Below are 16,153 nucleotides of genomic sequence, written 5' to 3'. Positions count from 1 at the left end.
ACTATGGTTGGTTTGGTATTTAAGCTGCTTTTAACAAATATAGTTCAACTAGTTTGTATGCAAAAAGTTAGTTTTAACAATATGAGAGTGCGCATAGATCCTTTTTTTGTTTGTTTTACAAAGAACTGGCACTGGGAGAAAGTAATTGATTTAGCAATAAATAATCCACGTGAAACTTGGGTAAAATCAGTGTGAATGTTTTAGCATACGATTGCAGTCAATTTTAACACAAAAAAGTAAAATTACAATTAACAGGACTTACAAGTGTATGATTTTATGGTATAATAAATCATACTTATTTTCCTTCCATAAATCCTACTGGGGAAATAAGCGAAATTTGATTTCAAGTTTTAATAGCCCTGTAGATTGTAAAATAATTATGGGAATATCAAGCATGTGTTTATGTGCGACAATAAAAAAGTGTTGAAATACATTGCTAATTTTATCTGCATTTGCAAGTTGATACAATAAGAAGAAATGTATCATAAAACCCAATAATTGTCCACGTCAGACATGTAACTCGAGACCTGGGTTACTTCTGCTGCTCCGGTGCCAGTAACAAGTTGAGATTAATTGTATCAAGAGTAAGAAGCTGATCTCACCAAGCATCTAGAATTACTGGAATCATTTGACCGTACCTGTAACCGTCAGTATATCTGCTGTAAATGCAATTTTCTCTTTTAGTCTTCCTTGCCTCATGTTACAAAAGTAAGCTTTGTGTATTTTGCATATTAACAGCTCATACATGAAAGCTATCATGAGCAAAAAAACTTACATCATGTGAGATTTTGAAGTGTTGCAGATTAACATAAGGAAATTATATATATATATATATATATATATATATATATATATTATATATATCAATCTCCATACTAGGCCAAAAGAAACTTGATTATTTAGTTAGTACCTTTTTATTTGACCAAAATCGGAGCTCTCTTTATTTGGGTGGAACCAGACCTTTGAGGTCTCAAAAGTTTTAAATCTTTCATTTTGATCCAAAGAAAAAACAAAAACACATGTTGGATGAATGAGAACTAATTAGCTCTGCGGTTAGGTTAAAATATAACATATTAATTGTGCAGATGCCAAGATTTAATGCTTAGCTGCATATCCTTTCCTATGATCACTCGGTTGTATGAGACAGTATATAACGCACAATTAATTTTCAATATTAATTGTAATGGTCTATCAGTAAAAGAATCATGCAGCAGGCTTGTACAAGTTATACGTGTACAAATTCAAATTTATCTTTCCAGGTCCGCTTCGGGTCAGACCTTCTTTTGATGTGTATGGTTAGCTGCCGCTGTATGGAGATTCCTGCAGTGCATGTGCGGTTGTGTCTCGGAGCTATAATGCAAAAACAGAGGGGAGCCAAGATTAAATCATTCGCGCCGTAGCCTAAAATATACTACTTCCAACGATTCGATGAGATATACCTGCTCCATACAGCCCGACTTGGTAGCTTTAATACATTAGAGATAAAATATTATTTAATTTTGACTAGTATTTCCCATGATCCTCCAGTAAATACTGAATGTGGATCTTACTGCCATGTCAGCTCAGGCAGCAGGACGAAAGAAGCTTGTGGCTGAGCGGTTTATACCTAGATGCTTCAACTTCACAATCATTGCACTTACAATGGCTCAGGGCCACCATTTCATGAACTAACTTGTGGCAAAGGTGGCATTCTGTGACACTCACTATACTCTTCATTGTAGCCTATTATACTGCCAATGTGTGTCTATGGACATGGTATGTGCTTTATTTTATATACCTGTTCCCAATGAATGTGACTGAAACTCCAAAATTCAATAATTAGTAGACATACTTTTGTTCATACAGTATAGATGTACACACAATTTTTTATGGTTCATTGGTTGTAATTAGCACCCAGCAAAGGGCCTTCGGGATTCACTTTTTTGCCTTGTGAAAGATCGCAAGGTTGAATTGTGTGAGGGACAAAAAAAAAGCTTCAGAAAAAGAAAAGGTTTTCCTAATCTTCAAAGGAAACGGCAGCCATTTTGACCCTGCACACCCCACCCTGCATTGGCTCTCCTGCAATTGATTGGCTGCATATAGTAGCCATAAGTGGCATGGAAACAGCAACCCTACAAGGGTGGGCTGTAGCTTCTCCTAAATGTAATATAAAAGTATAGGGTTGTATGGGACACTAGACTGTCCCTTTTAATACTATTTTTCACAGACAGCAACAAAACGAAGCCCAATGATTGCAGTGACCTTTAAGAATCTGACTCTTGTATGATGTATAGCATCTTAATTTAATCACTTCTCAGATGTTTTCCACTTCCATAAAGCACGGACTTATAACAATGATAGAGATACAGATAAATACTTCAGTGCCGGAGCACCGGTAGAAGATGAAAGTTCACGTGTATCATTGTGCTGACGCTTGTATGATGGTAACGGCTTCGAATAATTTGTTGAATGACAACAGAACAGCAGGTGTTAAATGTTCTCACCAGTTTCCAAATCTGGCGTTCTCTGCGACAAATCAATGTATTCATTGATCAGGTTTATCCTGTATTGGCACATTATGAACATGCATGCTATAAATGCTCCCAGTGCAATCAGAAAATACTGCAATGTGGAGGATATTCCTTGCTCGAGAGTGTGATATCCATGGCCCTGGAGCAAGACGGCATTGTCTTCAAGGGAAATGTTTTCGATGCCCTTGCCCTCGTTCGCTGGCCCAGCATAGACCACATATACGCTTACAATCAGCATAAACAGAAACAACATCTCAGTGGGCATTGCTCTGCATGGCTGTGCCAACAACGCTTGATTGTCTGCAGTAATACTCGGAACACTCCTCAGCTGCAAGCATTATGTTGTCATATGACGACAACTTGCCATTGATTTTGGTGGTGTTAAAGTTATTTAAAGTTTACATTCAAAATCTTTAAAAATATGTGTACAATGCTTGTCACACCATAAAACATGCCACCTCTAATAATGCTACTGGGCCTGTGCTAACTATTATAGGTTACATTTTATATTTCCATTTGCTTTTAGTGGTCCAGGTGGTGGTTTATGGTTTATAGGGATCAGGGTTCATTTTACCTGCATAACAGCCAGCTGATTAGATCACTTGGAAACATGCCAGGTTTTCAAGATTTCATGTATGGACCAGAGCAGTGATCAGATTTTTTTTTTTCTTCTCTTAGAGAAGCTACCAATTGGTCACAGACCAACCAACAGCTTCTCTTCTACTAAACTGAACCTTGTTTTAAATATTATGAGCAAGGCATCCATCTAACACATTTGCAGGTAGGAGAAGGCTGCCCATCAGTTAAGCAGCTTCCCCACTACACTATAGAAAAGTGATCCAAGTGGTTGTTTATTGTGATCGCTTAGTAGAGGACTTGGGGCGTTTGTACATGAGTAAGACACTAGAGGTTAAACCTCTGATCTCCAAAAGACAAAGCTCTCCTTCCACAAAGTAACATAGTAAATTAAGTTGATAAAAGACACAAGTCCACCAAGTTCAACCTCAGCGTTAATCCAAAAAAAAAAAAGGCAGAAACCATATATTGACGGAAATTCCAATTGTGCCTCACAATTTCTCACTGGGTCAATGAGCTGTAACTTAAAGGTTATTATATGTATCAGGGATGTACCGAAATGAAAATTCTGGAAAAATTCATCTCCTACATAAGAGAATTTTCTATCTCATTACTGCATTATTCTAACATGTAATCAATGTACGTTTTGCCCACTGGCCAGCAGAAATCGCTGGTTCCAAATAAATTTTTCAGATTACAAAAGGCAACCCTATAGGAAGAAATGAATATGTGTAATAAAGTATTAGCAGATGTAACTTATTTTAACAGTGTTCACAATCACTTTCCTTATATAAATTCTGTGCCTATCTGTGATCGTTAATCCCGTGAAAAGATAAACAAAGGTTTATAACATTAAACAAAGCGAATGACAACATACTCCACTAGAGGCGTGCTCTATCTTGTAACACTGTCCCTTTAAGAAGTCGTAGTTGCATTGACTGTATTCATGTCAGTGGCAGATGAGACAAGCAGGTAATACTGACATACAGCTAATAATCTATAAATATTTTCATTGTCTCCGGGGCAATGCTCTATTATATCATTAGTTCCTGATAAAAGAAATTAAAACTTGCCAGGAAATCCATTACCACTGTTAATCTTTTTCAGATTTCCGGAAGGGAAATTTGCTCTAGCTAGTGTTTATCATAAAGTAGGTTGCAAGTATTCAGGAATTCTCTGTAGCGGAGCCAGGAAGTATACTATGGGAATATATCGTATGCCTTTGGAACAGTCGGTTTTTGCATACATGTGTCAAATCTTTTGAGTTCCTTGAAAAGAGGCACAGAAGGATTTGGGCCTCAGAAGCAGTCCTTCCTCACAAACACAAAAGGAAACACAATATGTTTACTCCTTGGGCGCAGAGTGGCCATGCCATATAGGCAACCAATGCAGCTGCTTAGGATTGTCCCTTATGTTAAAAAAAGAACCGCGTTTAGGAGAAAATGTGTAGTTAGCACTTCAAAACCTGTTTAATTTTAAAGTGGGCTTATGTCACTAGACTTTGCAGGAGAGATTGCAGAGGAATTGCAGCTTTAACTAATATCAGTTTTGGAGCTAAGAGGACTAACCAAGATGGGGAGCGCAAGGTCTCTAACATCCGCTGGCTCCGTGATGTTGATGACTCCAGTGGCGACCTGTGAAGCTCTGGTGAACTTCATGCCCAAGAGGGTTAAGGCAGTGCTGGAAAATAAGGGTGGCCACACAAAATATTGACACTTTGGGCCCAATTTGAACATTTCCACTTAGGGGTGTACTCACTTTTGTTGCCAAGGTTTAGACATTAATGGCTGTGTGTTGCGTTATTTTGAGAGGGCAGCCAACGTACACTGTTATACAGGCTGTACACTTACTACTTTACATTGTAGCAGAGTGTCATTTCTTCAGTGTTGTCACATGAAAAGATATAATAAAATATTTACAAAAATGTGAGGGGTGTACTCGCTTTTGTGAGATACTGTATGTGAATATTTACTGGTATATGGTAGCTATGTGTTTTCTGTTCAAGATAATTGGAATAATTCTGTTGGATTATTATGTTCAGATAAAAGATAGTTGCGGAGATCCACTTGTCATCCCTGACCAACCCAGGGAGCTATAAATGCATATAGGATAAATAAGCTATAACAGAATAGACCACCATTGCAGCTCCCACATGACCAACTTGTAATGCTGAGCACTACGAGGTGGCACATTAAGTAAGATGGGCAGTGGTCCTGCCTACGGTTCTTTCTATTCCCACCTGCAACCCACCCCTCCCCACCTCTAGCCACTTCCTCAAAAGGGTTTCCTATTTGAATAATAATAATAATAATAAATTTGGTTATACCTATGTTTATGTAAGGTTTTTTTATGGCTTGTGAGCCTGTAAGGTTCTAGTTTTGTACTTCCTTCAAACCCCATTGTCTAATGGCAGTTCTCTGTAACAGAGCAGATACATTAGATCCATGGGTGTTTAGAAGGGGGACACTTGCCTAACACAAAGTCTAGAGTACAAACACTAACATTTGTTGACTGCATTTACAATAATATTCAGCCAGCAATATGGGAATTGTAATCTTTACCACCCCAGCTATTGTAAACTAAAGTTCTACTGTTGAGCAGGTACATTCTGGACTGTTGGTTACTACTGTCATGGTCATGTAATTTTCCCTATGAATGGGTAACTATCATTTACCTCCCATCAGGAAACCCCTCTCCTGAGCCAACAAGGGTAGGCAATGGGGATGAGGTAAGGCGGTATTGGGGTGAGAGGGGGGGGAAAGGTGGGGAGGATATTTTGCCTCTCCCTGGAAAAAAAATCCTGCCAATGCTCACAATTGGATCTTCTGTTTAACATTGTTTTTTTTCATAGCTTAACATCAAATTTCTGTGATTTACAGGTATTGGCATTTTAATAATTGTACAATTCCTGCCTAATGAGTCACCAGTCCTTGTTATCCCCCCACAGGTCATCTACTGCTCATTTGGTGGAACATCTAAAGGTCTGCATTTTAACAATTTAATAGTGGGACTTGTTCTTTTAACAAGAGGTCGAGATGAAGAGAAGGCTAAATGTAAGTACATTATTAATTCCACTATTATTTTCTGATGTTTTTGCCAAGCATTAACCTGTCATAGTGTTATACTTGTAGTTCTGCTTATTTAACACTTGTTTTAGAACCATAGATAATCACATCTGGCTTTGTAAAAGGGATTTCAAATTACATTGCGATGCTTGAGCAAAGAGAATGGCTGTTAACAAATTAACAAAACTATTTTTGTTACAAATGGTGTTTGACCAGGTGGTTGCTCCAACCAGTTAAGAAGAGCCAATTTAAGTCATATAGATTTATACAGTAAATAAAGTTTGGGTCTGTAGTTTCTCCTGAAGTATTTTGTCTATAGATGACACTTTCCTTTGGATAGATCTTCGCTTAACGGGGCATATACATGATAACATACATAATGCAAACCATTGGCGTAATGCTCTTTTGCCTATTGTTCTAAACTCATTCTATTTTTAATATACCCTTTGTGTATTGTTTTTTTTACGTGTTTTTACCAACTTCCCAGGATAGGTTACTAAGAGTTTTCCCTCAAGCTATATGTGGCATGGGGCTAGCCAGTTGTAGAGGCAATTTTAGCATCAGAGTACTTTTCGTAGGCAGGGATTAGGGGAACATGGACAGCAGACACAATGACGGAAGACACAGTTCCACACAATGTAAAAGTCCTAAAAGAAATTTGATTAGGGTTCATTGGGCTGGCCGCTAATAAAATGTACAGAGTGAGGTATCCATATCCGAATAGATCATATTAAGATCATTAAGTGAGGTTTGTCTGCAGTACAACAGATTGAATTTGCACTATACTAATAGATCAGAAACTAAGAAAAATGTATATGCAGGAGAAAAAACATCTTTCTCTCCTAGAGAAAATGGGAACCATATAAACCTGTGACTCTAAAAAGGGATTAATAGATCAGAATGAAGGGAGTAGGTTTAAAAAAATATAACGGTATAACAAAGTACTGTTGTGAAGCGGTCCTAAGACCTGTCCTAATTCATTTTTATATTAGTTATGGTTATGTGGAGTATTTAATATTGATGCATGTTTATATATTTGCTAATTTTCAAGAAATGTAGATTGTAGCTGAGTGTTAGCAGTGTGACCTCTGTTCTTTAATTTGAACGGGATTCATGAGGAGGAATGACCACAAAGAGAAGTGATAAATAAGTATACGATGGAAAGTTTTATAAACTTTTTTGTTGTTTAAAAAAAGCAAAACAAAAAAAGATACATGTTCTTGATAAAAATGTTTATAATCTTGTTTACGTCTCTATTGGATTTTATACTCATGATCTGCTGTATGGTGGCAGGCATTTTTTTTTTTTTGCTTTATGAGTGTAGTTGGTGGCTGAGCAATTTGTCTTTGGCTTAGTTTTTTATCTTCCTTTTCAGATATTTTTAGCCTCTTTTCAAATGAGTCCGGCAGCTGTGTTGTACGAGAGGAGATGGAGAGCATGCTTAGCGTGGTGGACGGGGAAGTTCCACTTTCTCTTAAAAAATGTTTTGCTGAGGTAGGTTTCTAAAATTTGACAGTACACTTGTTTTACTATATGACTTTATGTTGGGAATAAGTCCACCCGTGTCAGTATTGATTCACTAAACATGAAAAATGGGCATCATAATTGAACAAAGAAATGACGAAAATGAAATAAATTCCATACATAAAACTTTTCAATTTGGTGGGGTTAAAATGTTAGCGTTGCTGTCGCAAAATTTTCTTACTGTATGTTAAAAGCCTGTCGGCTTTTTAATATATTCTCCACGATAGTGTTAAATATTACCCAAAGTATCATATGTTTTGTTAGTAACTTCAGCTTGGTCATATTTCTTAATTTTATTTTCGTAAATGATAATAGATTTGTGCTTTGCGAATGCTCAGCAACCAATTAAAAGCAATACAATTATGGTAATACACATTTTTAATTGCTTATTTAATTGTTCACAAACAAGGAATTTAAGTCAAAATTATGTAAAAAAAAAAAAAAACGTGTACAGAAATATTTATAATAATACAGTCTTAAAAGGGATAGAATTCTCTGGCGACTATCTTTCCTGGAACCTGACCTAGTTTGACCTAGAGTCTCCTGGTGTGGCCTTGTTCTGTCTATTTTTCCTATCCAGTCCGTGCCATTAATGGCTCACTGGGGCTAGCACTGCGTGAAGCCATCCCCCCCAGAAGGAGAGCTTCAGATTATCACGTATTATATTTTATAAATCTGTAATAAAACAATTTTTGATGAATATTTTCTTTTTAACAAAATCTCCAATTAGATTGTTTTCAATAAATGGTACGCTGTAAATGTTTTTTTTTTTTTTTTTTTCCCATAATTGCCATTTATTATAGTGAGTTAAACAGGCACTCCAGCGTTCCTATACATAAAAAGCATTTCAATACATTTGATTTTGGATGATTTCCAGTCCCCCAGCCTTTTTTTTTGCCTTGCAGGAGATACATTTGGCTAAACACATCTCTGCATGCACATTCAAGGTACTCGCTAGCTTGTTTAACGTTTCCAGGGGGTTTTACGAGACCCCCCTATACACATGCACATTTAGGAAGTGGCCAAAGAAGCCCAAGTTATTTTAAAAGTTAACTGGCACTTTAAAGCCTGTAACACCTAGTTTTCAGTTTGAGAAATGTAAAACCTTTAGCTTTTATTAAACTAAGCTTTAACCAAAGAATCTATGTTAAGGCAAGAATGCATGTGTTATTTGCTGTATCTTTTTATATTTTCGCTTTTCCCCCTTTTTTATGCTGAAAAGAAGTGTCTCGGAGGTATTGCTATTTATAAAGGCAAGCAAAAAGAAATAATGGACCATTGAGTGCCATGGTGACTGCTATTTTCACTTATCTCTAGGAAACCTATTCATCAGAAAGATACATGGGTATAGAATATTAGTAAAATAACTAGAGACTATTAGAGAGTTAAGGACGGAATTCACAATGTACTGTAATGTGTATATGAACCTCTTTTTATTTGCTTGATAATGGAAATACCGTTCTATCCCATTTTTCCAAATATCTATATTTAGGGGCCTTTTCAACCATTTTTGGATTTCTTGTTCTTTTTCAAATTAAAAAAGCAGTCCCTTTGAAATCAACAGGAGTGCTTTCTGTGCTTGTGCGCAGAGAGATTTTGTTAGACCTCCTGACAGTCTCACGCAAGCCAGTTCTTGAACTGGAAAACAATGTTTGGTCGAACAAGGCTCCTGAAAGACAAGGAGGTGTCTGGAAGGAAGGTATAGATGCGTAGGGAATGCACAGCAGTATTCTACCATGTAAACAGTGTCCAGAAATGTCAGTTGCTTGGTTCAGTTATTAGTACCCCTATACTTGTAGGCAGAGCCGGCCTTAAGTGTTCTGGAGCCCTGTGCGGACTACACCTCTGGCGCCCCCCTATCCCCTTCTCCCTTCCCCCTCCCTCTGCCCCTTCTCCCTTCCCCCTCCCTCTGCCCCTTCTCCCTTCCCCCTCCCTCTGCCCCTTCTCCCTATCCTTACTTACCTCGTTGCCGGAGTCCTGCGGTGGGAGCGGGAGGCGTCCGTCACAGCTGAGTGCCGGAATAATTCCGGCGTTCAGCATGAAACGCCGGCACCGCGACGGAGTCACGGAGAGTGAGGGGCACCGAGTGGTCGCTGAAAACTTCACGAGCGACCGCTCGGCGTCCCTGCCCCGGACTGAAATTGAAACATTGTTTTTTGTTTTTTTTTTAACTTTATTTAACATACTCCATGTTAAATAAAGTGAAAACTACTTTATTTAATATGGAGGAGGTTAAATAAAGTTAAAAAAACAAAAACAAGTCCCGGGCAGGCGCCCCTGTTGCCATGGCGGCCGCACAGGTCGCACACCCCTAAGGCCGGCCCTGCTTGTAGGTTGGTATTGAATCATTTGCAAAGATAATACAAGCCATAATGCTGTAGTAATTTAAAAGAACAGTCTATTTCCCAAAATTTTATTAATTTTCAGTGGATTAATTGCAAATTTAAGCATGCATTCTTGGCGATGTAATTGTAGGATCAGCCATGTTGGACAATGCTTCCCTCATTTGTGTGCATGATCTGGTCAGTTCCCTCCTCATCCACAATACACTACTTATCCTTTTCCATCTATATACGAAACAAAATGTTATGTATAGACAAAATTAGAGCAGAGCGTTTTGCTACACATTAGGAACATAATAAGTTAAAAAGCACCTCCCTAAACTAAAAATCTGTCTCTGGGAATGTCCATGGGATAGGCAAATCATTTGATTATAATCCTGAATATCAACCAGAGCTGCTGTATTTTAGCAATATAATGTGAATATAATTCACTGTTTAAGTGCTTTCATATGTGTTTCATTAAAGGTTGGCCATAGAACAACGTGAAATATTTTATTTTAACAACTTCTCAAACCTTCCTGACAAGTAATGCTTAAGACATTTTATATCTAACTGTAGCATAATAATGTTACCTCAAATGTGAAAAAACCCAAAACTTTCACAAATGGCTTCTTTAGGCAAAAAGTTCATATTCCGTTTACATCTCAATATTTACATTCTGTGTTGGAGTAATAGAAATGTATGCAACCGTAATATAACAAATACAGTATGTGTTATAGTCCATTGTTCTGTTATTAATTAAATGACACAGTATATGTTCAATATACCGTATATAAGATGCTTCTTCAAATATTGCTTTTTTGGTGTAACTAAATGGCTTTCTTTGGAGAAGATAGTTAAGACAGCAGGACAAACAGTAACCCTATTGGTGATACATCCTACAAGAGCTCCTCCACCACTATGATATAGAATGTAGACTGTCTTACTGACAGATTGGTAAGATAAGATGTCTTATATGATGTGTCCTGTTTTATCAGCAGGCAGCATCAATAAAGCTCATCAGCTGGGCTGTACACCCAAGTACCACTTTTGGTGCGCAGTTCCTCTTTTGGACCTAAATCCTTCTTAGCTGCAAGAAAAGGGGGATAGAATATTTGGTGGACACGAGTTTATCATAGTTTCTAAAGTCCAGGAACTAACCATAATATGTCCTATAAGCAGAAAATCTGTTCATATATTAAATTGTGCAAGTTGAATAAATGGTCTTGTTAATTCCCTTCCTCCTGGCCACACCTGTAACCAAACCCCTTCCTCCTGGCCACATCTGTATTTTATAATCACATTATATTTCCAGTGTAACATTATGGCATTGTCAAAACCGCAAGGGTCTTGTGGACTTTGTATAGAAGGGGTCACCTTTGGTGTTTAGTATTTTCTGATTATTTTTGATTAATCAAATCAATTCTTCTTTTTAGGGCGAGAAGGTGAATTATGAGAAATTTCGAAATTGGCTACTCCAAAATAAAGATGCTTTCACGTTTTCTCGTTGGTTGCTTTCTGGAGGAGTCTTCGTTACACTAACTGATGACAGCGATACACCCACGTTCTATCAAACTCTGGCCGGTGTCACACACCGTAAGTAGTTTGATAACCAAGAATTATGATATACGTTCTTATTTAAATGCAATACTTTAATTGTTAAACTATATATATATATATATATATATATATATATATATATATATATATATATATGTATATATATATATCAATTCATGTTGTTTATATATATATATATATATATATATATAAGGCTGATTTGTTATGTATTTTTTTATTTCTCATTGATTACTTTTGATTTATAATATTAATGTGTGCATGAAATTGACGTGGGCTTTATTTTTATTTTTGGAGGTTGTTGAAAAATCTTTTTTTTTATTTTTCGTTAACGTGGATGAACTATGGAATAACATTTTTCAATCTTGCTGTAGTTTGGTATTCTGATAGCATCTCTTTAAGGAATACATTTCTTGGGCTGATTAAAAATCAAGGGCAGTACAGCTGGTGGCAAAATCTATTCCAGATCATTACACGTCATATAAATATTGTTTGTGGCGTCACTCGACATAATGTAAATCCATAGGAAATGATTTTAGTCAAACATGAGTCAAACCTTTTGTGTCTAGAATGTATCATTTTGGTTACTTGTAAGGTATTTATATTCTGTAAGCTTCGTGTTGCTGTCTGGTGTCTATACAAGTAGTAAGGGGGTGGAATTATTTTGGAAGTCAATCAGCTAATCAGTAAACCTTCTAGTGTGGCTTAGTCTGCATCTATCCCCACCATATTATCTTCTTATGTTCTCTGTGCCTCTACGTCACTTTAAGCAGATCTGTAATACTCTTTGACGATGCATGCTTCAGCACTCCGTCTTCGTAGCGTGAAAGTGACAAGAGAATGCTTGGGTCTGTTTTTGTGACAGCAGATGCATTGGAATTTGCCGGAATGCACTACTTTTAGGAGCATTTGATTGTAGATCCAATCATGGCAAGCACCCATTACAACAATGTAATAAAATGTGTGAAATATGGTATGTCTCTACTGTTGTGAACCAACAAGAATCATTCCTATAGGTAGGTGAACCAGTTTATCAATCTGCAGAGTTAATGTTTGAGTCCTAAAGAAAAGAGGACTTAAAAGGGATATGATTGAAAATTGTTTTATTTTGATGGCATTGCTACTGACATCAACCCAAACATTCTGAAAGGCTCTTTGTGTATAGCATGTGATTAGGAGTATGTCTGCCATATTATATGGTTTTAGGGTTTTTTTTGTAAATATTATTACAGTTAGGAGGATAAATGATTTTTACTTAAAGGATTTTCCCTTTGGGTTTGTCAGCTTTTTACCTATGTATTTATAGGTAAATATATATACTGTGCGTACATGTGCGTGTGTTTGTGTGTGAATATATATATATATGCACACACGCATACTCCTACATGTTTGAGAATATCAAGTGTTGATAAGGTTGAAAGTCTTTTTATTATCGACCTTTACATTGGTTTTTATTCTGAAGTATAGTATTCTTTAAATGGTCCAGAAATGGCCTCTTCCAGGTATTGGTCTCTTTCCTGACTCTCGTGACTCTTCATGTTCACCTGCATTATCCAATCACTATGAATGGCCTGGTTGCCAACAATGTATGGTTGTGTCTTCACAAATAGCACACCTCAGGAAAGTTGGATTCCTACTGCAGGTTTTGGCATCTCCAATAAATACCACTAGGCTTATTATTGCCTATTGATTCCATACCGCAGAAACTAGGACCTCCAGAAACCGCAACGGCACAATCAGTGGCCACAAAACGTATCAAAAGTTTAAACCAAAAATAAAATCTGCTCGGCTTGATTTTTCCAAATACCCACAATTTGTCAGTGTAGTTGGCAGCCCTAGGCCTTGTAAATATTGCCACAATTCCATGGATTAATGCAGCCATAAAGATATGAAAAAGTAAAAAAAAAAAAGTATATGTAATAAGTGCATGTATTTAAGTGTAATTATGTGTTTCCTTGGTTTGTGTTATTGGTATTTTTGTTAGCTTAACTAGATTAGCTCTGTAAAATAGAATAGAATTCACGTAACAGTTTGGGGTGTTGCTTTCATGTTGTACACTATTAGTTTGCCATATTAACACTTCAGATGGAAAATTAAGCTACATTTGCAAGATTATCAATGCTATTATTTAATATTCTTTTAGATGGAAATAGGATAAATTTTGCTGTTTGCAAATCTGATGGGATGAGCAAAAAGAGGTATATTGGTTAATGGGTTTATTTTTTTTTTTGTTTTGTTTTACCAAAGGGAAATTTGTCAGAAAACAAGGTAGTTGTGGGCTTTTACAAATGTCATTCCCTTAATTTGATTACTCACTCACTGGACTTTCCCTGCATCCTGATGGTTCATTTTACACAAGCAATGTTTTTTCTTGTACTCTTCTGTTCACATGAATGATCACCTTTTTCCTTGTTTTGAGGTCACACTGAAAAAGAAAAAGCATATTCATTCCTTCTAGCAGTGATGGCGAACCTATGGCACAACAGGTTTATTTCCTTCTTTTTAATCAGCCCAAAATAAAGAGAGCGTGACGTCAGTTCATATAGGCCTGTTTCGCTGCTCCCTCGCAAAGCATACCGGCTTTTGATGCAAAGCCCCAGGATATGATGTCATATGCCGGCACAAAGCACTGAAGCCTCACGTACCGTGATGGAGCACTGAAACAATGGTCCATCACAGGAGTTAAGATAGGTAAAAGATGGGGAGAAAAGGAAGATAGTAAGAAAATGGAGAGATAAAGATATAGGTGAGATATGAGAAGAGAGAAGGAGGGATAATGAGAAAGAGGAGAGATGGGGAGTCATTTAGCTAGCATTCATATATTTCAAAGTGTGCGTGTGTGTGTGTGTGTGTGTGTGTGTGTATATGCTTGTGCACTGCACTATACCAGGGGTTGGCACTTTGAGGTCTTTTTATGCAGAGAGTTGGGCACTCGGACCCAAAATTGTTCGCCGTCACTGCCCTATAGTCTAAAAGCAATTTCATGGCCCCTCAAATTATTAAGCCGTACTTAAGATATGTTGCTTTTGTGGTATTGAGATTTGTACACAGGGCTGTATCTTGGCCTAGGCAGACTAGATATAGTCAAGTTTTATATTTCCAAAAGTCTTCCTACTTCCTCTTCCCAGTAATTGTTTTCCTTCTTATTCAGTTTCCACTTCCATAATCCCTGTAGCATTACTTCTAGCAAGCATTTATATTCCTTATTTTCTGTTTCTGGCTCTTTTCTGCTCTGGTTGTACCAAACATTCATTAATATAACAAAGAATAGAACATTTTGGTTGGTATTCATAAAAGGCTAATCCTCTTTGCTCCATAGAGCTTACGAGATTCCAACCCTTTCTTTAAATTGCTGGCATTACATAGCATCTTGGTTCGATTCATGTAGCCTAATACCCAGCCGTTGTGTTAATTATTCAACTTCAGTGGGCATATTTGGAAGTTTAATTATTCTGCAGACCAACAGGAAGTCTTCTCATGAATATTTTTTGCTATGGATTATGACTAGCACTACAAGAATTGTTTATACCAAGGATTTTTTTTTTTTTATATCCCATATGTCTGGATTGTAAAGCTAACAATAATTTTATAAGCTATAATTGACTGTACCAATAGTAAGTTTGGAAATGTTCCCCAACGTGCAAATAATGTTACAATTTGCATATTAGAGAATTTTAATGAATCACAAAAGAAACCAAACCTCTCCCCTGACCAGCCCAATGCAATTGGTGTTGCGGTACAGACCTTCATAGCAGCTCTCACGTGGCCTCTTCGTGACCCTCTGCAGCTGAAGGTGGCTCCTCATGTAAGGTGAATGGCAGCCAACACTTTCCTGTTTGCCACACTTCCCAAAGTTGATGAAGAGGACTTAAACTTTGCTGCGTTAGAGTTCACCGTGGCAGCCTTCTAAGCTCCGTATGGTTCTCGAGTCGGTTAAGAGACGCTCCAGTACTTTTTAAGTACTCTCATATGCATTGTAAACAACTCTTCATAGATTTATACCTAATGAAATACTTATGGTATCTCATCGAATGGGTAAAAATGTTCTCTTACTTTCCTTTCAAATGAAAGCTAAAACAGTTTTAACATTGCAACGTTATGAAATCGGCATTTTTTGATTTCCATAGGCTGGCTTGGTGTGCCCATTTTCAGAAACCCATCTGAAGTGTGAAGATAAATTGTATCTTGATGTTAAATACCATTAACCAAGATGTACCATAGTCATTGGGATTCTAAAAATCCCCACCAGCCAATTTGTTGCATTGAATATTGCCCTTAAATACGTTACATAGCTCACACTGAAACAAGTTTATTATTATTTTTTTTTTTTACCCTTTTGGTTTTGGATACATTGCTTTTTTTATTCTGCAACACGTGGCATATACCTCCTTCTCCTTTGTGTTGAGCTGATTGTAATCATTTAAATGGAAAAGAAAAAAAGTTTTGTTAAAGGGACAATATAATGTTCCTGACACCATCACTATAGAAGAATGTATATTGAAGTAATCTGTGAGTACTTTAATACGCAGTCTTCCAAAACGAAATCTCATGCATTTGCAAAATGGTCATTACAAACACA

At 37.0% G+C, this 16,153-nt stretch overlaps 1 protein-coding gene across 1 annotated transcript in view; it reads left to right on the top strand.

The window, feature by feature from the left end:
* LOC149286270 (ubiquitin carboxyl-terminal hydrolase 32-like) overlaps positions 1 to 16,153 on the top strand; it is a 90,907-nt gene that overhangs the window by 34,460 nt on the left and 40,294 nt on the right. Inside the window, exons 5-7 of the mRNA XM_089494316.1 lie at positions 6,034 to 6,139; positions 7,527 to 7,645; positions 11,433 to 11,592. Coding sequence (XP_089350442.1) covers positions 6,034 to 6,139; positions 7,527 to 7,645; positions 11,433 to 11,592 — 385 coding nt within the window. The remainder of the gene's footprint in view (positions 1 to 6,033; positions 6,140 to 7,526; positions 7,646 to 11,432; positions 11,593 to 16,153) is intronic.

The sequence above is a fragment of the Sceloporus occidentalis genome, unplaced genomic scaffold (genome assembly GCF_023333645.1).
Source record: "Sceloporus occidentalis isolate IW3139 unplaced genomic scaffold, rSceOcc1.0.p SCAF_71, whole genome shotgun sequence".
In the NCBI taxonomy this organism is placed as follows: Eukaryota; Metazoa; Chordata; class Lepidosauria; order Squamata; family Phrynosomatidae; genus Sceloporus; species Sceloporus occidentalis.
This window is presented reverse-complemented; position numbering and strand designations above follow the sequence as displayed.